Source organism: Paroedura picta, chromosome 2 (genome assembly GCF_049243985.1).
Source record: "Paroedura picta isolate Pp20150507F chromosome 2, Ppicta_v3.0, whole genome shotgun sequence".
NCBI classification, from domain to species: domain Eukaryota; kingdom Metazoa; phylum Chordata; class Lepidosauria; order Squamata; family Gekkonidae; genus Paroedura; species Paroedura picta.
The window spans coordinates 84010777-84033467 of NC_135370.1; the positions used below are offsets into that span (position 1 = coordinate 84010777).

General features: G+C 43.7%; 2 protein-coding genes across 12 annotated transcripts in view; one reads left to right on the top strand and one right to left on the bottom strand.

The window, feature by feature from the left end:
- The window catches only part of LMNTD2 (lamin tail domain containing 2), a 65404-nt gene extending 59572 nt beyond the window's left edge, over positions 1 to 5832 (bottom strand). Inside the window, exons 1-4 of one of the 11 annotated variants that reach the window (XM_077321341.1) lie at positions 5814 to 5832; positions 4728 to 4791; positions 2448 to 2501; positions 1355 to 1570 (exon numbers count right to left, since the gene is read on the bottom strand). In XM_077321341.1, the coding sequence (XP_077177456.1) occupies positions 1355 to 1570; positions 2448 to 2473 (242 nt within the window). In that variant the 5' untranslated portion in view covers positions 2474 to 2501; positions 4728 to 4791; positions 5814 to 5832. Of the gene's footprint in view, positions 1 to 1354; positions 1571 to 2447; positions 2502 to 2836; positions 2901 to 3591; positions 3797 to 4727; positions 4792 to 4888; positions 4906 to 5213; positions 5412 to 5813 lie in introns of those variants that run through there. The other 10 variants (XM_077321342.1, XM_077321336.1, XM_077321337.1 and 7 more) reach the window with 10 other exon arrangements.
- Positions 5833 to 7033: 1201 nt separating this feature from the next.
- The window catches only part of RASSF7 (Ras association domain family member 7), a 114652-nt gene continuing 98994 nt past the window's right edge, over positions 7034 to 22691 (top strand). The window contains exon 1 of the mRNA XM_077321366.1: positions 7034 to 7052. The gene's annotated coding sequence lies outside the window, so the exon portion shown is untranslated. The remainder of the gene's footprint in view (positions 7053 to 22691) is intronic.

Below are 22691 nucleotides of genomic sequence, written 5' to 3' on the forward strand. Positions count from 1 at the left end.
GAAGCTTGCCGAGCCGCAAGCTAATCGGCCGCTTTGGTGGCCGATTTGCTGGCGGCCCGGAGGGGCCGGGAGGGGGAGCCGCGGCCGCTGGCACGGTGGCGGCGCAAACGCGCATGCGCGGACTGCCGCGCACGTGCGTTTGCGCTGGGGCTGCCGCGTGTGCGTGGCCCCCCGGGCCGCCCTCTCCCCCCACTCCGGAGCAGCGGTCCGCAGCAGCCAAAAGGTTGCAGACTGCTGCTCTAGAGTTATGTGTTTTGGCCTGGGGGGTGGGGCTAAAAGAGTTTTAGGCATACTTGCCTTGCTTCTCTAGTGGGGCTGGAGTGCCCACCAAGCTGTTGTGAGGTTACTTTGGGTAGCCCCTGTTGGAAGTCTTTTCATATCTGCCTTTCTCTAGTTCCAAATCTGCAAGGCCCAGCCAGCTCAACAGGTGCTTCCTTTCATCTGCAGAGTAGAAGAATCCACCCCAGTATTTCAGCCCTGGGGTAGGCTGTGAGAATTGTGGGCATGTTTCCCCTGCTTGTCTGGTGGGGGTAACTGTCCACCAAGCTATTGTGTGGTTAGTTGGGAAGCTCTTGTTGGAAGTCTTATGTCTCCCTTTCTCTAGTTCCAGATCTGCCTTTGGAGACTTGGGTTGGGAGGCTGTAAACATAGGGGGGGGGGGATGCTTGCCTTGGTTCCAGTATCTGCCCAGGTTACGTTTTCCGGTGAATTTGGTGTCCCTGTTTTTTTCCTGAGCCATTCCATAGATTCCTACAGCTGTCTTTTCCAGAGTGATCTTTTGGGGCGACATTCTTTGTTGCCATGAAAGCATCAGAAGAGTGCCAGAGAAAGTTTTAACAGATATGTATAGGTGAACATGATAGTGCTATCCTGGCATCAGAGTGTAGCACATTGAATTGTATCCCTTTACATCCGTCCCTTGCTTTCTCTGAGGTTCTCTCTCCATTTTAAGTGTATGATAATCCTGTGAGGTAGGTCAGGCAAAAGTATTACTTTGCAGAGTGGAGATTTTAACCCAACTCCCTAAGGTCCCAGCTTGACTCTGTACAACACCAGCTCTCAAACCTGGCTATATTCCACCTCTGAGAGGGTTTTTATTCCTGTAAAAGGCCTATTTTATTCCTGTAAAATAGCTGCAGCTGCAGCTTCTGCCATCACAGGGATACAAGAACTGCCCCTTCTGTACATCACCTCGCTCCAGATCTGTCCAAATGTCTTCCAGTTCTATTGAAGATAATTCCATAAAGAATAGTGAAAAGTAGACTTATCTGACCTGACATTGCTGCAGAACATTTTGAGGTAACACTAGTACATGAAAACGTAACAGTTCTAAAAGGCTGTGAAGAATACTCACTCAAGCTCTTGTTTTGTTGGTTCAATAATCGTATGGGAAGCGCTGGAAGCGCTGTCATTTCTGCTGAAATCCTCAGGAGCCCTCATCAAGCTGATCTTGGTGATTATAGGAAATTCCTCATTGATGGCGTCATTCATTGCAGCATTTCTCACAATTCTGTGGCTCAAACGAACACTTCCTGTGGCTGGAAAATCTTCCTTCGCCAGAAACTGGCTGCTTGTTGTTGTTTCATGGGCAAAAACAAACAAACAAACATCATATAGAACTTTTACAGTCATCACAACTCTCTGTTATTTTTCTAGTCCTAATCTCTATCACCACCAGGGTTGTCACATATACTTTAATATCAGTTCTGATTTGCAAGTAGTTATCATGTGGTGTTATTTAGCTTCATGCCATGAAAAGCCTTTCTACGCGCTAAAGGGACATCTCCTTTCATGCTGCGCAGACAATTCTAATTGCCACTACTTTTAGGGTCATTGGCCATGTTGTATTCCACATTACAAATCTGACTTTACCGCCAACCGAGCACTTGACTTGAGGCAGGAAGCCTGAACTGGTCTGTGTTCCTAGCCAGCATGATGTTGGTATCTGTTATTACTATGCCTTATAGTTTTAGGAGTGTACACTTATACAAGTAGACACTAAAGGGAATTTTGTAATATTTTAAAGATTGACAGATTCCTGTTTTTGTTGCAGCTGCCTTACACGGCAATCCTAGTGGAACATTTCATATCTCAGAATACGTGTTAAGTGGCTTTTGTTCTCCAGTGTACATTTGCTTAACTCGGAAATAGATTGCAAATTGTACTGGCCGTGTCTGAAATATACATAGCATTCCAAATTATTTCTTTCCAAGGCAGAGAATATATATTACTATAACTTCCACAACGTGTGGAACCTATGTCTGGTCTTTACATGTACAGGATCGTTAAGTCAATTTCACTTAATTACAATAGTATTATCTAGACTTTAGATCAGGGGTAGTCAAACTGTGGCCCTCCAGATGTCCATGGACTAATTCCCATGAGCCCCATGTGGGTGGCTAGCATCACACACATTTTCCATTGTCTTCATTCTATTCTTCACTTACCTGCTCTTTCTTAATTCTTTTATCATCTCCAAACAATAATTTCTGCACTGCAATCTAAAATTAAAAGGGGGAAAATTAATACAATCTGGTGAGAATAAAGGTGTTATGTCAGAGTGTAGGAAAGCTTGCTAATTGAAGCAAGAGGACTGAAAGCAGCAGTCAAGATTCATATAGATAGATATTGCTATTGCTATTGCTATTGATATTGTGGCATGTAACTTTTAATAGAGACCTACCACAAAACATAGTAAAATGCAGTCCATTAAAAAATGGAGGATGGTATAAATTAACAATATTCTAATTTGATATTTAGGTTATAGCCTCTCTCTGTCCTATAACAAATCCTGTATATAGCTTTAATAATTGCATGCATACAATGGAAAGTTCACCTTTGTGGCATTACAATGGGAAAAGTTTCAACTGTTGAAGTTTCCATTTCTAATGCATCTCTTGTCTGACAGCAGGTTATCAATGCAGTTTGTTTGGTTGCATCCATGATCCATCCTGTCTCTCTGTCCTTCTACCCATCATGCATAGACCAGGAACTGAAAGCTCGAGCCTTTAATCAAATTCTGATTTGCTGTGAGTCTGAATTAAGCTGTCTGGGCAAATTAGTTTCCACCTTGCAAACTGGAATTCTAAACTGAAATAAGATTATGGTTGCCTACTTTGACTTGGAACATTCCTGGAGATTTTGAGGCAGTGCCTATGGAAATGGGGAGTGATGTCTCCTAGAATCTGTCATATATTATCCAAGGCAGCCATTCTCTCCAAGAAAACTGATATCTGTAATTAGGGATGCCACTCCCCAGGGATCCCCCAGTTTTACACCTCAGGCAACAGAGATCAGTTTCCCTGGAGAAAATGACTGCTTTGGAGGGTGAACTCCTTAGCATTCCGATCCTTTGAGTTCCCTCCCCACCCACTCCTGGTCTCCAGGTATTTCCCAACCCAGAGCTGGCAACTCTCTCTGTAATCTTGTAGTTCAGTTGTAATTCTAGGAGAACTCAAGACCCTAGCTGGAGTTTGATAACCCTAGATTTAACTATAGTGATCATGAGAAACGTCATGTCATCACAGGCAAACACTGGTTTGTCATCATCCTCAAATGCAGCCTTGGGTTGGCAAAAGAGATGCCTCTCACCGGGCTGGGTTTTTTTCTGCTGTAGATTAAACTATCTATTTCCTGCCTTTGCTTCTCAACTGCCACAGGTTCTCTGCTTGAAAATTTCACCCAGCCTTTCCATGCTCCAGGCAGGCCTTCAATTCATTTTCAAGCAATTACTATATTTATCCATTTGTTCATGCCTTTTCCTTCCCCCCCCCCCCAAACTGGGGGAGTGAGTTATTGCCACAGGCTACAACCAGCCTTTACAATTGGATAAGGCAAGGGGAGGGCAATGGCTGCATCATAATGGACTAACCAATCAGCACTCTGTAGAGACAATTTCTCTTGCAAGCAGGAAAGAGTTCTTGCTCCTGTGCTGAATTCACATTGAGTATTTGTATGATTGTTTCAGCACAGAGATTTTGCTTCACATCTTCCACCATCACCCTAGCAGTTCTTTTCCCCTCTTTTGTTTCTGTATAATATTGACATGCTAATATTCACCTTCTGGATTTTTCCTAGCTCTGCTGTTTGGTTTCTTAAATCTATTTTGGCATGATTTTTCCTTAATGGTTGTACCCAAAACAAGTTTGGCCACAGAACCTCCGTTTAATGCAATTTCCCCTCCATCTGCCTTAATGCCACTTATTTATTTAGGTCTTTTCCCCCAGTGGGGCCCCAAGGTGGCTTATAATATTGTTCTCCCCTTCTCCATTGTACCATTATAACAACCACCCTGTAAATTAAACTGAGAATGACTGGCCTAAGGCTGCTCAGTGAGGCTCAGTGAGCTTCCATGATGAAATGGGAACGTGAACCCACACTAACCACTAAACCTCATTCTCTCACATACTAGTGCTGAGCATCTTGCAGGTGTTTCTTTTTTAAACTGGTAGCTACAGCTTCATAGCAATATACCTACTACTGTTTTTTTAAAAAAGCTAGCAAAAAGCTCACTGATAACGGGGTGAGGGGGATAAAGGTAAAGGAAAGATAATATCCTTGAGTGAAGGCTCTATGGCCATGATGAATACTTCATTTGTAGTAGCAATGATTACACAATGTGGAATTAAACAAAGGTGAATCCAGTGCCACCTTTAAGATCAATGGTGAATTGTCCTTGTGTGGAAGCAATTCTGTACCCCACTAAAAAGATGTAACTATAAACTCACCATTCAGAGGCCCATGCAAACCCTTAGAAGTACTGGAGCTCTCTCAGGTCTGAATCAGGAAAATCTAAACACCAGTGTTAAAAATTGTGTTAAATACAATATGACAGGCTTAAAAATAGATTTTAGAAGGTATCAGAAGTATGTAAAGACATAAATAATACATTTGTTCTTCTCTCTTCATCTTGTTCATAAAGGTCTGATAGACAGAAAGCAGAAGACATGGGTTTGTAATTTGATGAACTGTACAAAATTCTGCAGGTACTATTTTTTTCTAATCCTTGAAGCATTAGGACTAGCCAAGCTGCATTTACAGAATTTCACTCTTGTCCCAGCTCATTAAAGGAACACATTGAGGCCCAGACACTAAACCCACTTTCTGAAAGTTTGTTAACTGTCCTAAGGTTATCACAGAGTATTTAAACAGCCACCTTCTCACAGGAAAAAACTTCTAGCCCCTCCCCTCAAGAAAACAAAAAGACCATAAACCATTTTTGCCAGGACTGTATCTGTCAGGTTGTAGGAGGCCTACTGTTGCAGACCTAGGGCAAACCACAAACAAACCTAAGTGAGATGGGGGAAAAAGAGGAAGAACTAGGACACACTCTATGGGGGGTTCAAAGTCATTGGTTCACAGATGCAAATGCATCGCTTAATTTTTCCACATGACTGGCAACTGACTGAGGGAAGTAGCTCTCTGAGAACCACTGGGTCTGAGGTAATAATAGGTGACATTATCACCTCACTGCTCTTTGTGGTTGTATTGCTAAGATGGTCCATTCACAAGCTTTCATATGAGGTTCTGGGTTAAAATTTCTAGCAACCCTCCCCTCCCCCGGGGACAAACCACCATTTTTTCCCTTTACTCACAACATGTTAAGAGAGAAAAATAGGCATAGGATTGTTATGAGAGCAAAATCAATAGGCTCTAAAGACTGGACATGTTAAGAAGAAAGGAAAACTCTAATTTGTTGCTATGTGTGTGTGTGTAAGAAATAGTTCCTGACATTTATTCTTTCTTCCCTTGTAAACTTGTCCTGCACCCAGTTCTATAACACATTTATTTTTTTAATTCTTCAAAATTTATACTTTGCCTTTCTGCCCTGATAAGGACCACGAGAGTCCTGTTTTTCTGTCTTCTACTGATGTTACTTTCCAAAGGGGAAGGCGGCGTAGGGGGGGGCAGATAAGTTCGGTGAGCCCAGTCCTATTAGTTGTATCTCCTTGTCCTGGAGGCCTAGTATGGTCTTTGTTGAGGTCACCATAGTAACAATATTAAAGGGAAAAGTAAAGCAGTGAGACCTGATACAGGGAGGGAGACTGGAATGGAAAAGCTCTAATAAGAAGATTGGATCTTGCCTGAAAAATCCACATACAAAGGAGCTTCGTAGAGGAGCAAGTTCACCACCACACCAGTAGGCTAGATGAAATGTATGTAATTTACTCTGTCATGTGAACATTTAGATCATTTTAACTGTAGCTTTTGACTATCAACATCTGGGGGTGACATTTTTGAATGAGAGTTTATTTATTTATTTATATTTATTTCTTTGATTTATTCCTCGCCTCTCCCTGAGGCAAGTTACAAACATAAAACCCCCAGTAAAACAATACAATAAAACATTTAAAACATATCTGTACACCGCCCGTGGCGCCGCGGGCGCCACGGACTAAATAAAACTGTAAGCCCTCCTGGGGCGGGATGTGTCCGGGATGAGGAAGGGTCCGGATTGGACCCTTCCTCATGACAGAAAATCGGAGGGACCAATCGGCAGGCGCTTCGCGCCTGCCGATTGGTCCCTCTGATTCCCAGCAACTGCGAGCCGCTCTTGCTCCCGGCCTGACGCGGCCTGACACGGTGCTCCCGGCCTGACGCGGCCTGACGCTTTGCGCCTCTCACCGTGTCAGGCCGCCGCCGCTGCAGGACCGCCGGCAACTCCCAAGGTCCCACATGAGATGCAGGCGGCGGCGGCAGCGGCAGCGACGACGCTGATACTATCGACGATGGCGCCATGACTGTTGGCGCCGGAAGAGCCGCCATCAACGGAGGAAGCGGCGCCTCGATCCCAGGCGGCACCCACCCAGCGAACGGCGGAGCCTGGGCCGCGATCGCCACTGGGGCCATGCTGCACCGCGCCGCCAAGCCGCAGCAGCAGCAGCAACTCGCCCACCAGCGCCACGGGCCGCCGAAGAGCCGCAGCACGCCGAGGAGCCACTTCAGGAGCCGGCGAGGAGCAGCTGGCAGGAGCTGCGGAGGTGCGCGCCGAGGAGCTCAACCCGCCCAACCCACAGCCGAGGAGCCACCGAGGAGCCACCGCCCTCTTTCAGGTAGCCTTCCGTCCCTCGCTCTCGCCCCTGCCTGCTAGAGCCCATTGTATTCTTTATACAATGGGCTTTTTTACTAGTCATACATAAATCCCCAAACAATAGAACAAGATATGGTAAAAAGCTCAGTTCATATCTACTCTACCCCTCAGTAATCCACTATCAAGGGGGAGGGAGGATAGAGGGTGCCAGATGTACTTCACTACTGCCGCTGTAAGTGGGGCCAGATCTTCCATGCGGCCCAGCCTCACCCCACAACCTGGTGGAAGAGCTCCGTTTTGCAGGCCCTGTGGAACACTGAAAGCTCCCGCAAGGCCCGCAGCTCCTCCAGGAGCTCATTCCACCAGGTTGGGGCCGGGACTGAAAAGGCCCTGGTCGAGGCCAGACACACTTCTCTTTACATATTATGTTCTCCAGACATCCTCGCCCCCAAATCCCCCCCCCCTAATTATATATATATAAGCGGGGACCGTCCGAGTGCCAGCTGCTGCTGGGGGCAATAATAGCATGCTCCCGAGAAGCCAAGTTGTGAACAGTGAGCGGTCTGAGGTGAAAGTGGATACCACTTGCCTGCACCGCTGCCTCTAGCCTCTGATTGGTGAGAAGTGCCGTGGCATGGGAGAAGAGTCATGGCAGGGCTGGTAGAGGGAGAGCAGGTGGTGTCAGGACCAACTGACTGGCCACCCTTCTCCCAGCATATGCAGGTCCTGGATGCCTCAGCTGTGCTGCTGGCTGGCTGGTGACCAGGGCCAGAAGGCACCCTTGAGGCAGCCCTGACAGGTGGGCCAAGGGCACCCAGAGCTCCCACTTCCTGGAACTTGATGCCATCTCATGAAGTCAAGGCCATGAGAAGCCAAGTCTCTCCAGCCTACTGCCAAGGTTTGTGTGCACAGTGAGCCTGCCCTTCACTGCCTGGAGGGCTCAGCAGTGCCTCAGGACAGCAAGGGGCAGAAACATTATGCTCATAAGCTTTGGCGGTGGGCTGGAGAGGCTTGGCTTCTCATGGCCTTGACTTCTCGAGGCAGCATCGCATTTCAGGAGGTGGGTGAACAGGGTGTCCTTGGGCCACCTCTTGGGTCTTCCCAGTAGGTGCTTTTTGGCCCGAGCCACCACCCAGTCAGCAGCACAGCTGAGGCACCCAGGACCTATGCAGTCTTTCATGTTACAATGTTGTAAAACAGCTTTCAAATAATGTAGGGAAAATGCAATCCCCTGAAGGGGATAAGTACAATGCAGAATGGGGGAAGGGGAATAAGGGACATCCACTCGGAAAGTCGGGTCATATGCAGAAACAAACAACAAAAACCTGAGGGACTTCAGAGTGGAAATGGAGGAAATGTGTTGTGTATAATCACTCCAGACCTTGTAAATGGCAGCCTTGTCACCAAAGGGGTTCTGTATACATGTAAGATTTATCATCAGGATATAGTGCAATGCTTGTCAAATCATATATGATGTTTACATTTTGAGCTTTCCTACAGTAATACTTGGCTGGGTTCCCGAAGCAGATTGTTTGCTGATGTTGCAAAGGGGAAATGTCTAACTGACAATTCAGCAAACATAATAAATTACTCAGAATTAGTTTATCAAGCCACATCTTGTACTGAACATGGTAAAGACCAAATATGCATCGCATGGAAGTTTTAAAAGCAAGACTGTAAGAAGTAGCAAGGCCGTAATCCTAAATTCCCTTACTAGGGAATAAATTTATTGAACAGTGGGACTGGTTTTTCAGTAGCTATACATGCTTAAGATTGCATAAATCTTTCCTACTACTTGGACCTGTCTAAAATAAGCATTTCTGTCCATGCCCCTTTGTATCTATGGTATGCACCTTGACTGCCTCTCACTTTCTGTTACTCTTTATGCATCAGAGCGAGCTTGGTACAGTGGTTAGGAGAGCTAGGTTGGCGTAGTGGTTAGAGGTGCAGATTTCTAATCTGGCAAGCCAGGTTAGATTCCATGTTCCCTGACATTCAACCAGCTGAGTGACCTTGGGCTCACCACAGCATTGATAAAATTGTTCTGACTGAGCAGTAATATCAGGGCTCTCTCAACCTCACCTACCTCACAGGGTGTGTGCTGTGGGGAGAGGAAAATGAAGGCAATTGTAAACCGGTTTGAGACTCCTTCTAGTAGAGAAAAGCAGCATATAAGAACCAACTCTTCTTCATCATCAGATTTGTAAGCATAAGAGTTCAACAGAGGAATAAGAGATGAGGGGCATGTTGCCATGCCTAAAGCATATATTGAGGATATCCAACCCCCTTCAGTGTTTGTGAAATTATAGACGATGAGCTGCATCTTGTTAATCTTGTTCTACTTTTCAGGAGGGGCAGCAATTTTTATCAACCTCCCCACCCCCAGGTTCTCTGTTTCCCCAGTAGTGTCTTTGAGGCTTTTGGAGGAAAGTGACAGTCATATCCAGCTTATAGAAAACTTTCAATCACAAGAAAGTTTGTGTGTCCTTACCACATCCTTACCACCCTTGAAGATAAGTTAGTTCTATAATTCCTTTTTAACATACTAATTTCCTAGAGCAACAGAAGTGGAGCCATAATAGTGGACATAATCTGGGATATGGTACTGCTGCACCACCTGTTTCCAGTTTATACATACCAACAGGAAAAAAATCTGATATCCAAAAGGCATATTTCTTCAAGCTTGCTTTTCTGGGCTGTTATTACAAGGTGGACCTACTATATTTTATAAGGGAGATTCAAAGAATAAACCAAGCCAGCCTTTTATCTTTCTTTTCTTTTTTTTTATCCTTTAGCTGGCGATTGGTGGAGCAGGTTGTCCTCTCAGCCAATATGTTGCTGTAGGTGCCAATGGATTTTTTGCCTTGTTTATAATATTTCCACTCTTGACTATTGGTGGCAGTAGTTTTGGCCGTGTGGATAGTCAATCGCTGGTTTCTAAGGTCTTCCTCAGTTTGTTTAAGCCATGTTTTCTTTGGCTCTTCCATTCAGTTGGTCATTCTCGACAGAGGAGTTTATGAGGCAGCCTGCTAGTATTCATTCTGCAGGCATGGCCAAACCATTGCAGTCTGCGCTTTTGGATTTGTTCTTCAATTTGCAGCTGGTTGTCACATTTTGTCCGAATTGTCTCATTTTGATTATGATCACAGAGAGACACCCAGAATATGCTGTAGGCATCACATTTGGAAGGTCTTGAGTTTGTTTATGTCAGGTTTTAGTAAAGTCTATGTCTCTGATCCCTATAGGAGGATTGGCAGGATCAGTGTCTGGAAGAGATGAACTTTGGTCTTGAGAGAGATGTTTGTCTTCTTCCATTTGAGTGTGGCAGGTGGTGATGTTGCTTGCCAATCCTATTGTGGGCTTCAGTGGTAGATGACACTTTCTTTTCTTGTACCAGTGAACCTAAGTATTTAAATACTTTGACTTGCACAGTTTGGGCTCCACTGAGGTATACATTTGTCAGTGATCCATCTGTGGTTATGACTTTGGTTTTGTCCACATTTATTTTTAAGCTGTTAGATTGGGTAATGCAGGCAATGCCATAGAGGATGTTAGCAGCCTCTGCATCTGTATTGGGAAATATGGCACTATCACCTGCAAACATTAGATCTGTCACAAAGTTGCTTTGGGCATATTGAACTCCACATCTATTCTTGAATACTTTTCTCATAATGGCATTAACTACGATGTTAAAAATGAGGGGAGATGCCACATCTCTTTGGCACACTCCAGTCTGGATGATGAACTCATCTGATAGGTCATTTCAAATTTGCACTTGGCTTGTTGAACCATCTTACGCTGTTTGGAGGAGTGTGATTATTTTCTGGGGTACATTTTCAGTTTCTAGTACCTTGCATATAGAAGGCCAATGGACACAGTCAAAAGAAGATCTGAAGTCAATAAAGACAATTCCAGTTCTCTTTCTGCACCTAATTCTTTCCTCTGCTAGTTGATGGATGGTGAACATTTGATCAATACAGCTCTGATGTGGCCTAAGGAACTAACTTTTAATAATGCACAACTATGCCCATAGCATAGCATGCAATTAATCCTTTGTTTATCTCAAGCTGTGTTCTAGCCCACACACCTCAACATGAGCAGCCCTAATCCGGGATACCACACTTCTACTAACTATTTTTTGCAGAGACCTCAAATATCTCATTATGTTTCCCACTGCATTCTGGGCACAGATTGTGGGGAATATTGCCCTTTCTCCTGCAAGCTGTCTGTGTGAAGTGGCAATCTGTTGTGCTTGCTTCCTCTTGGATAAGTACTCTCAGCTTCTATTTCAAGCAGTAACCTAGATTACCTACCTACAGATCTACCAGTGTGTAAACTGTTGATTGCTATGCTTTCTGAAAGCAAAGACCTGAAAGCAGTCTTCCACTAAACACTATAAATGAAGATGCTGTCTGGGACTGCAGTCCCATTTTTACCTGTTGGGCATCAACCTCAGCAGTTCTAGGTGTGCCAGCAAACTCAACAGGGCCTGTAGCAAAGAGAGAGCTCTGAAGGCTGACAGCAGCCTGGACCTGATGACCCAGAGCCTGGCAGCAGCTGTACTGGCAAGAAGAGAGTGCCAAAGACAGGAGGTCCAGGGGACAGCAGCTGTGCCCAGCCCAACAGCCTGGAGCCTAGCAGCAGCCACAGCAGGGCCTAGGGGATGAGAGAAGTTCAAAGGTCAAGACCAGCCTAGAGAGCAAGGGGTAGGACACCTGGAGAACCACCCAGATCAACTTAGAGCTGGGGGGGGGAGGCCCCACCATCACCTAATGCCAAGGAGGCCTGGGGATGGCCAGAAAGACAGAATCAATCCTGGACAGGGGGCAGACAGTGGTTGTGCCTGTAGAAAGGAAGGAGCCAGAGGAAGGAGATGGGATTAGTAAGAAGCTATGAAAGTGCAGGGCAGAGCTAGCTGAGATAAAGGAAGGATATAAAGAGGCTCAAAGAAAGGCCAGGAAGGATTCTAATCCAAGACTTGTGTTTGTAATGCAGCTTTGTGAGCCACCCTCTGCCTTCCCTGAATCAACCCCACCCACACTTGCCAGTGCCTGTTGAGTATACTAGCTCCTGGGCACTATTGCGACCAGCAAGACTGGTCATCCCTACATGATTATTGAAGTGGCAGAAACAGTTGAAGCTTCTCCTGGTAAAGAAGGGGTCAACGCAGAGACCAAGGATCATACTTGGTTCGGCCAGTGAATGGCTGAGTGCTAGACACAGCTATCTTGAACGGTGATGTATCAGTAAGAAGCCCAGGGGGCAATGTTGCAGAACTTCTGAGAGGTGCTTGAGGCCTCACGGACAATCCCAAACCTTGCTGGAGGGTGGAGGGGCCAGTCCAGAAATAAGACTTGTTTGGGACCCCTGGCTCCTGTTGATCAAGCTAAGCCCAAGGATGACACAAATAAGATTTCTTATATATTCTGCAAGGGACAACTGCTTCAGCACTGGGGGTCCACCATAAGAATAGGATGGACCTCTGGCTGAGGAGAAGTCCAGGGAGGAGTATCTGAAACTTGGTGTAGAAGGAGTCTATATTAATAACTGTTTGTTCTTGTCAGCGCAGGAGGAGGCTATGACCCTGGATGTCCTTCTCCAGGTGATGGTAGTACGTGAAAGAGAGGTGCAAGGTGGTAGAAGGACTCAGTGGTTCCCATGAGTAGTAAAAGAAGGGGAGGTCTGGTATTGCCTACAATTAGATGGAGGGAAGGTACAGTGCCAGCTACTGGTGCTAGTTACCTATTGAAGGGATTTACTGGAATGTACACATGACCATGCCTTGGTTGGCCATCAGGGTCCAATAATATTGTTTGGCAAGTCCTTCACTAGTTCTTCTGACCCATTGTCATCTGGGATGTGCAAGAATTTTGCAGGTCCTGTGAGGTATACCAATGGACTTCCTGGAGGGTCCCTTTACGAGTTCCTCTAGCCCCCCTTCATATCATTGACATCCCACTTAACCGAGTAGCAGTGGATTTTGTGGGTCCATTGCCTAGGACACTGAGGGGAGCTTGGTATCTTAACAGACTATGCAACTCACTAACCCAAGGATGAACTTGTTAGTTTGACTCTGTCAAGAGTTGGGAGTTGCAGCAACTCATCTGGGACATGTCAACCCAGCCAGAGGACCTCCATCTTAGCTGGATTTTACTTCAGCTGATTCCGCTTGAGCCAACCTGCCACAACTTTCAGGTATCTAGTCAAATAATCTGGGGGGGCATAGATAGATGGCTGTCCATCAATAAGTATAGCTGGGTGTCATCAGCATATTGATGATACCCCAGGCTGAAACTTTGGATCAGTTGAATGAGGGGCCATATATAGATTTTAATTAACACTGGGGAGAGAATATCTCCCAGTGAAACCCTGCATATTAGAGAATGTCGCTGGAAGGTTCACTCCCCTAGCGTCAACCTGTGTCCCTGACCATGGAGGAAAGATTGCAGGCATTTGAGGGCAGCACCTTGAACACCCACATCGGCTAGGCGCTGGGCTAACACTGCTGTCAGAACTAACAATATCAGCAGCATTGACTCACCTAAATCCAACTGTTTCTAGAGATCATCTGTGAAGTCAACCAATGGCCAGGTTGGAGGTTGGACTGGATTGGACTGGATCAAGAGCCAATGTTTTGTTCTGGGAACTCTTAAACTGTTCAGTTTCCTCATGTTTCTACAAAACACCCTATTATATGACACCTGGTCTGGAGATTTACAGGTAGTAAATTTCTGGAGGCCTCTATTACTCGATGCTGCTGATTTGATATTTATGTATTTATTTGTTTTATATTTTTAATCTGTTGATGTATTGTGCTGGTTTTTAATTATTTTTAATTTTCATTTATTTTGTACATCACCCCAAGCCATATTGGGAGGGTAGTATAGAATTTTTTAAAATATATTTTATTTATTTTTATTGTATATGAAGCACTTACAGAAAGATGAAAAGAAAAAGAAACAACCAGCTAGCAAAATAATTGTTCATACATGTGAGAGTATAGTCTGTTATTATCTTAAAAAGTACATATTCAGTTCCCATCGCATATTAGTCCTAACCTAAAAGTTACTGCTGTCTTTCTTAGCAAAGTAATTGTTGATACATATGAGAATATAATCTGTTATTATCTTAAGTAATATATAATCAGTTCCCATTATATATTGGCCCTAACCTAAAAGTTGCTGCTGTCTTTCCTAAGAAAGACCAGGTAATTGCTCCACTGTTCGTCACATTCTTCAGGTGGTCACAAAAGATGGTATTGTGCTCTTTTCCATGATGTATCTGCTGGCAGGTCTTGAAATATTTGTGCTTCTTGATCCACTAAGCTCAGCGGTGTCGCCTGATGCTTTTTGGGTAGAGTATTTCTTGCAGCCTTAATGTCAGGACCCACAAAGATGTCTCTTGGTTGCTTTTTGCGTGCGGTCACCTTTGAATAGACTCTGTATACTTTGTCAATCCGAATCTCTTCCTCTAAGTAGTCTTTCAGGCTTTCAGTGATTTCCTTCCTTAGGTCTGTTTTCCCAAATTCTTCCGAGACGTCTTTGATTTTTACGTTCCTAGCTTTAGATTCTACTTCCAGAGCTTCGGGTTTATCTTCTGCCACTCTCTCCCGCTCCTGTTGATTAACTTCCAGACATTGGATTCTCGTTTGGTGTATTGCCAGCTGAGTTGTGCTTTCATCAGCAATTTTTTTTAAACCGTCGATTTTGTCTGAGAGCTCTTTCTTGGTATCTTGAATTTCCTTTTCAACCTTTTTGACTACTTTCAGTATCTCTGAGTTGCCTTTGCATAATAAACGAAAGATCTGTGCATTCGTTAGGTTTTCCATTGCTGTAAACAGTCACAGATCACAGACAGGGCGTCACGCGAGAGTTCGGGCGATCAGGAATTATCAGTTAGTCAATCTCCGTATTCTGTCAGCATCTCCCGCTGAGCTCTCCTTAACAAATTCTTAAGCTCTTTCTTTTGTTTGTTTTAACGAGTGTATTTAGCTGGCTTGCCTCCCGTCCGAAGAAAGAATTCCCTTGTAAATTGGTTAGGGGGGAAGAAGGGGGGCTAATGCCTGGCTTTAAAGAAGAGGAAAGCAAACAGAGAACTCACAGTCTTTGCATTGTTGATTCGTCAGACTTCAGCTGGAAAGAGATAATCTGGGGAAAATGCAGGATTTTATGCGGCTGGTCGTTTCAAGCTTAGAAAATTGTTTACCACAAGGACGCCATTATGGCCCCGAGCACAGGCAGTGATGATCCAGAGAACTTAGTCTCTGCGGATCTGTAGGACCCTCAGGATGCTGTTCCCGGTTCCTGGGGCGACCAGTGAGCAAGATATGTACATCCCGCTCAGGTCTGCCAGGTGCTTCTGCTCCTGGCCCTCTGCTTGGCTCAGGAGCTCGTTACAGAATGGGCTAGCACGGCGCCATCTTCAGTCATCCGGTAGTATAGAAATTTAATAAATAATATTAATGTCATAATTTAGATGATAAAAACCACTATAGTGTATATAGCCAGTCTTAGCTATTAGATGCAATTAAGTAACAGTTTACCTAGAAGCTGTGGAGTAGAGTAGTGATTAATATAAGAAACGCTGTGATTAACTGACTATATATTCTTTGTTGCAGTCTCCTCCATCAAAGGTTTTTGTTGTTGTTTCTCTCTGGCATATAGAACTGGTTCCTATGATCCTGCTCAATTATAAAATAGTTCATGAAGAAAAAGGTTTCTTTCTTTCTTTCTTTCTTTCTTTCTTTCTTTCTTTCTTTCTTTCTTTCTTTCTTTCTTTCTTTCTTTCTTTCTTTCTTCTAAAGAAAGGGTACTGTGGTATGTTTCTTTTTAAAGCTGTCTAGACATTTTTCCATCTTACAAATGTAGACCAGAGAAAATTGAGTGCCTTTCCTGTAATTAAGTCTGCTTTCTTGAACCTGAGAAATTAGTTATAAAGCTAGTCTTGTTGTAGCCAGGGTCTTAAAAGGGAATACACTGATGGGTATAATTATGTTTTATCTATATATATAAATATTTTTACTGTAAATATGTGATATTTAAGGGGGAAAGATCTTTGGATGAACTGTTTCCTAAAATTGTGACATATTTTGGGAGAAGGATATTGAAATAAATTCTAGGTACGACCTCATGTGTTTTTTCCCAAGTAAAATATTTGCATACCTCATGTATACTGCTCTTTCACCCCTGTGTTCAAATTTCTTCATTGACTGCTAACATTACATGCCATTTCATAATCTGATTGATTTTTTTTACTTTCAGTCTATTTTGTTTCCTTTGAATATATAATATGAATCTTTAAACTTTCCCAGCACCTTCCTATTTCTGGCTTCTTAGCTTACATTTTTTTTTTTTACACTCAAGGAACTTTCTTTTGGTCTCTCTTGCACATGGCAACTGGGTTGCCTTTGCTGTTGTTATGCACATTTCCTTTCAGGTGGCAAGAAAGGCTCTCTAAACCTGTAGAAGTGAACCTCTCATTCACTTAGAGTACATTACATCATTCTAATCTTGTTTGCAGTTTGTGTCCTATGCAATGGTAAAGTAAGTGTTGTGTTTTACAAGGAAGTATGAGTCCTGTTTCAAACCATAAAGGCATAAAGCAGTTGTTTGAACAAATTCTTAATTGCTTGTATCTAGCACATTTACAGAATAGATGGCCCAGTCATGCTAGTCAAGGTAGCAGCTGCAACTTGCTATGGCAAGCAGGTATAATCTCCAGATAAATGAGCAAAGCTTTACACCCCCTCCTCTTTGCCTATCAATGACCGATTATGCACAGGGTGGGAAGGCCAAGCTGACCTCAACAGGCCTAATGCCTGCTCGTGCATGACATCACTGTCATCCTGGCCACCTACCAGCCCTGGCCTGAATCAGGACCTTGGATGGTCCATGGAGGGAATGTGGATTCTTCTGCATTCTGCATTCTTCTGCATTCCCTTTTTTGCTGCAGCTGCCACCAGAGGCCCTGCTGGGGGAACACCCTACACAATAGGCTTCGTGAAGCTGGGGAACTGAACACGGCAATTGCCTGCCCCCAATTCCCCCCACCCCCTCTTGCTGCAAAGCATGGTGGACCCTTCTTGTCCTAGTGTCATGTGCACCCGGACAACTTTGGGCAGACTATATGCACCAGGGGATTTCATCCCCACTGCGTTAATGGGAAGCAGCAGGTCATGCTGCCCCATCATTAGGGACTGGAAGAGGCCCAGCACAGCTGCTGCCATGCATAATTGGTCAATATGTCACAAATATGTCAGACTGGCAGACAGGCTCATAATAAGGTAAAAAGGGGACTAAGATGTTTGCAAAACTGGGTTCCCCCACCACCAGAGCGGGCATGTGAATGCAGGAACTTCTACAGCTTCTAGTATACCGCGGGTGCCTGCAGGGCTGGGGTACCATGGGTGCCTGCAGGGGCTTTCGGCCTGCCCGGCCCCAACCTACGGTGTCCCTGTAGGGACACCCATGCCCCTGCGGGCTCTGCAGAGCCGGCAGGGTCATCTCCCTGCCCCCGCCATAGTGTATGGATGGAGCCCCCCCCACTCCCCCGGCCCCTCCCCACCTGTCCCCCCACAGCTGCTGCCACTTACCCTGGCTGGCAGCGTCCCAGGATTCCTGGCCCCGGTGCAAAGTGTGTGTACTCATGCTACACCGAGGCAGCCCCATACGCCTCACCCCCGTGCATACACAGGGAACAGCGGGGCATCCTGCCTCGCCTCAACAGCATAGCGGCAGCATGGTGTAGCTCCCACCGTGCATAATGGGCCTATATGTTGTTTTCAATTTAGCTTTGACTCAGTCTACAAACCATTGTTCTCATTTACTTGGTTTTACCATGGCTTTTTTCTGATTGAGCAGAACAGATCCCTTCCTTGCATTTGCAGATATACTTAATCCATATGAAGCAGTGTCTCTGGTTTTCTATCTACAGTTTATTATCCAAATCTTCTTTAGCCTTTATGTTTGTATCCTGTGACCTCTCTGCTTTTGTACTTTGCAGAACAGTAGTGTGTTGCTATGGATGCAGTTCACAACAGCAATTGTATCTTTGCTAATACTATATATAGCCTTTCTGTTCGCTAATAATAATAATTACGATCGCCACTTCTTGAAAAAAGGACCCTTTGCTATGGATGAAGAAGAACTGTGAAGAAAAGACAGTTCTTTATTTTGGAGGATAACCAGCCAAAATATATAAGACAGGGCCCATTTGAATATTAGAAGTTAGGAGATAACATATGGGTAGGTGGTTGGGGGTTTTGGTTAGGAACTCATAAGAAATTCATCTTTTTTGTTAGGAACTCATGGTTTTTGGTTCGGAGAAAAACATGATTTTTGGTTAGGAACTTTTTCTTGGAGGTTTTCCAAATTGAATTTCTCAGGAATAGATGGATAAATATTCTCTTAATTTGTGGGCTTTGAAAGCTTTATAACATGATTGAGTCTGAGAGTAAGATGCCTCTATTACCTTGAAAAAATGCCTAGTGAAACTGGTGAATTACGTGCTGGCTTTCAGTTGGTTGCCTTGGTTATCAGGCCTTCTCACTACAAGAATATTCCTTGTTGCTACTTGTTTAATTGATAAGTTTAATTTTTCTTTATTGTTTGTGTGTAATCTTGTTTGCCATTCCATTTTTGTAAGAATATTTGTTGCTCTTTGTCAATTATAAAGGCTCATTTTTAATGTTCTTCAGTTTGTATATGATCTTTGTATGAGTTTCAATGACTTATGTTATCTTTATATTTCTTTAGATATAATATATTTTCAATTTTTTTTGGAACATCAGCTCTATTGAATGGGTACCTCTTTTCTTTGTTTGGGTTTCTTTTTCCATTGAGGTTCCCTTTCCTCCTGGTTTTGTTTCCATGGACTATTATGCACAGCAGGAAATTGCAAAAAACCTTGAAAAAAAGACTTTAAAGAATTCTGCATATGCCGCTGTTTTCGCCATGGAAAACCCACTGTAGTATTTTTGATCATGCATTGTCCTCACTCATAGCAGTGACTGCATCTTTTCAGTGCAGTATTTAAAACTAGCTTTACTACAACTTTTATTTTACAATGGTCATAAAAACACCTGTTTTTGCATGCATAAACACTAGTGTGTTTTTGACCTCCTCCGCCTGTGCCACCATATGCCAGTGAGATAAATGGACAGTCTTGATTCCCTGATACACCAATGGAAGCTTGAGGCACCCCTTGTTCAGCACAGACCCTTCCACCTCTGCTATCACAACATTATACCAGCAGAGATTAATTTATTCAATCCCTCAGAGGCATTTGCAAGCATTTCACTCTATATGAGGAACAGTATACCTTTGAGAGGGAATGGTTGTAGTGTTGGCATTCAAAAGGATGTGTGCCCCCATGGAATTTCCTTGTTGAGGTCTCCATGTCCATGAACTACAATTCCCATGAGGCCCTCCCAGTAGCATGTGCCAGAGTGGTGGTTAGGAAACATTGCAGCTGACCATGACTTGCCAATGAGCATCTAGCACAATGGAAGAAGTGCCCTCCACTTAAGAATTCACTGTTGTAAATCCTTCAAATGCATAATTATATGCAGAAACAAACAGCACAGGCATAAATGCAACCATTTTTTCAAATAATAATTTAAAAGGGTCAACATGCTGATTTTGGTGAAAACCTGCACGTGAAAAATTGCCTCATGTCTCAAGAGGAATCCGATGGCCAATCTAGTTAGAACGTACCACATAATGGTGCTGCTGCTTATGTCTTGGGGAAACAGAAGAGCAGGAAGCAGACTAAAGAAGATTGCCAGTAGCTCCTTGCTCTTCTGGCTAGATTGAAGAGATTGCATTATTTTTTGGTCACATGTTGGGTTATTTGCAAGTGTTTTTATACATATTTAGGATTCGCTATGTGTACATCACTGCTTGTATAAAAGAAAGATAAGATCTAGGATCTTTGCACCAGTAGAAACAACCCTGTCCTTTTATCATTTTCACTTGGCGAAAATGAATTTGAGCATGATGGGTTTGCTTGGGACCCTATTATTCTAACCTTGTTATAAATTGGCTGAAAATAACGTGTCCTCTGCAGAAAGCTGACAGAGCTCTTTAATTGTGAAGAGTAATAATATTACACAGGCTTGTATTGATGGAACGATTTTGAATTACTTCTCATAAACATGCATTACATTAAAAAGTAAATCAATACTTCTGGGCCCCATTCCAAGGTCTGGAGGTATACAATGGAGTGAGTTTATGTCTTCACAACTTGCTTGGTTCTTATGGGTTTTGCTGGGTTTTCTTTTGGGGAGTCCTTCTGTAATGCCACACTAATAAAATGTAAAGCTTACATCATGCTGTATCAATTTGATATGACTAAATCAAGAAAGAACATCAATATGACCATTTATGCACTGGGAACTTCACTGCCCTAGCTCCCGTGCAGGAGCACAAATTGGGGGTGGATGAGGTGCACCAGGCCAAATGCTCCCCCATGTGGGTGCAGGAAGAGGTGGGACAACCTGCCACGACTAAAACTCCAGCCTGCAGCCTGGCCTGAAACCTCCAGTGCATAAACGGTCTATGTGAGCAACACTTTAGGATACCTTATGCCAGGGCAATTTTGATTAAGAGGTAGCAAAAATACCCACCCCAAAATAAAAATTAAAAGACATTTGGAAATGTACCCAAGTCAGAGGCATAAACTGAAACTGTTGGTATTGCTTTGTTGTTTTGCAGGAATATCACTCTTTATATTGACTTAAAATTAAAAGGTTGAACTGTTTTATACTGCTCATGATATATTCTCTTGATTCTTTTATATCAAGAATGAGGTGCTGACATCAATGATTCTTTTTACACATCCCTGTGCTAATCCTACTACCTTTCTGCCTGGCTAAAGCTCTCTGCACAGCATATTGAGCCCCATTCCTGAGTCAAATGCCAGTAAATATCATAAAGAAGGTACCTCCTTTCTGACTTCTGTGATATTAAATGTGTTGCCTCAGTGGGAATCCCAGAATAGTGAGTCAGAAGATGGCTCAAGGCCTGCTTACGTGATCCTGTTTCCTGTAAACCACCCTGAGCCTTCGGGGAGGGTGGTATATGAATGGATGAATGAATGAATGAATGAATGAATGAATGAATGAATGGATTAAATTCTATGACAATCCCTCGGTTTGCTTCAGGCACTTATTTTTTACATAATCAAGAAATGAATTAATCTTTGGGATTAATAATAAGGGGACTCCTTTGTCATTTCCATGGCAAAGCAAATGCAGTCTAATGTGCAGTGCTGGAGCTACATGCCATCAAGCTAGGAAAAGCACAGTCCAAAACAATGAACAAGAGGTTGAAGCTACAGTACTTTGGCATTTGCTGTGTTCTAATCTGAGGTCCGAGTTCCAGAAAAACATCTACTTCTGCTTCATTGATTATGCTAAAGCCTTTGATAGTGTGGAGCACAACAAATTATGGCAAGTTCTTAAAGAGATGGGAATACCAGAGCATCTTATCTGTCTCTTGAGAAACCTATATGCAGGTCAAGAAGCTACAGTGAGAACCGGGCATGGAATCACTGATTGGATCAAAATTGAGAAAGGAGTTTGGCAAGGCTGTATACTGTCGCCTTGCCTATTTAACTTTTATGCGGAGCACATCATGAGAAAGGCAGGGTTAGATGAGTCACAAATTGGGAACAAAATTGCAGGGAGAAATATCAACAACCTCAGATATGCAGATGATACCACTCTAATGGTAGAAAACGAAGAGGAACTAAAGAGCCTCCAAGATCACTTCAGATGGGGACTGCAGCAAAGAAATTAAAAGACGCTTGCTCCTGGGGGAGAAAGCTAAAGCAAATCTAGACAGCATCCTAAAAAGCAGAGACATCACCCTGCCAACAAAAGTGCATCTAGTCAAGGCTATGGTCTTCCCAGTTGCAATGTATGGCTGTGAAAGTTGGACCATAAGGAAGGCCGAGAATCAAAGAATTGAGGCTTTTGAACTCTGGTGCTGGAGAAGACTCTTTCAAGTGCAAGCACTCTTCATTGAATCTAAACTTAACTGTAAAAATTGATTTTTATGAACATGTACACAAATACTTTGGTCACCTCATGAGAAGGAAGGACTCCCTGGAGAAGAGCCTATTGCTGGGAGCGATCGAGGGCAAAAGAAGAAGGGGACGACAGAGAATGAGGTGGCTGGATGGAGTCACTGAAGCAGTAGGTGCAAACTTAAATGGACTCCGGGGAATGGTAGAGGACAGGAAGGCCTGGAAGATCATTGTCCATGGGATCGCGATGGGTCGGACACGACTTTGCAACTAACAACAGCAACAGCACAAACAAGTCCGTGCAAATTTACCTAAATTATTAGTGCACAGTTTTGAAATATACATAGATGCAAAATAGTTTTGGTTGAGATTTGAAATAATAGTTTATTGGTATGAGATTTTGCTGCTTCTTCCTAGATTGTTTTTCAGTGGCATCTCCAGTAAATGAATCTACCTTAGGGCTTGATGTAACATATTCGCATCGGGCATTGCAAACACATTGACAGAAAAAAAATGGTGACACAAGCTTAATTGTTGCAAACCCTCAGAGACAATGAAAGATTTATGGTATACATTTTGGTAGCAATCCCTGCACATTTACATGAGAACCAGATGGCATCCAGAGGACTCTTCA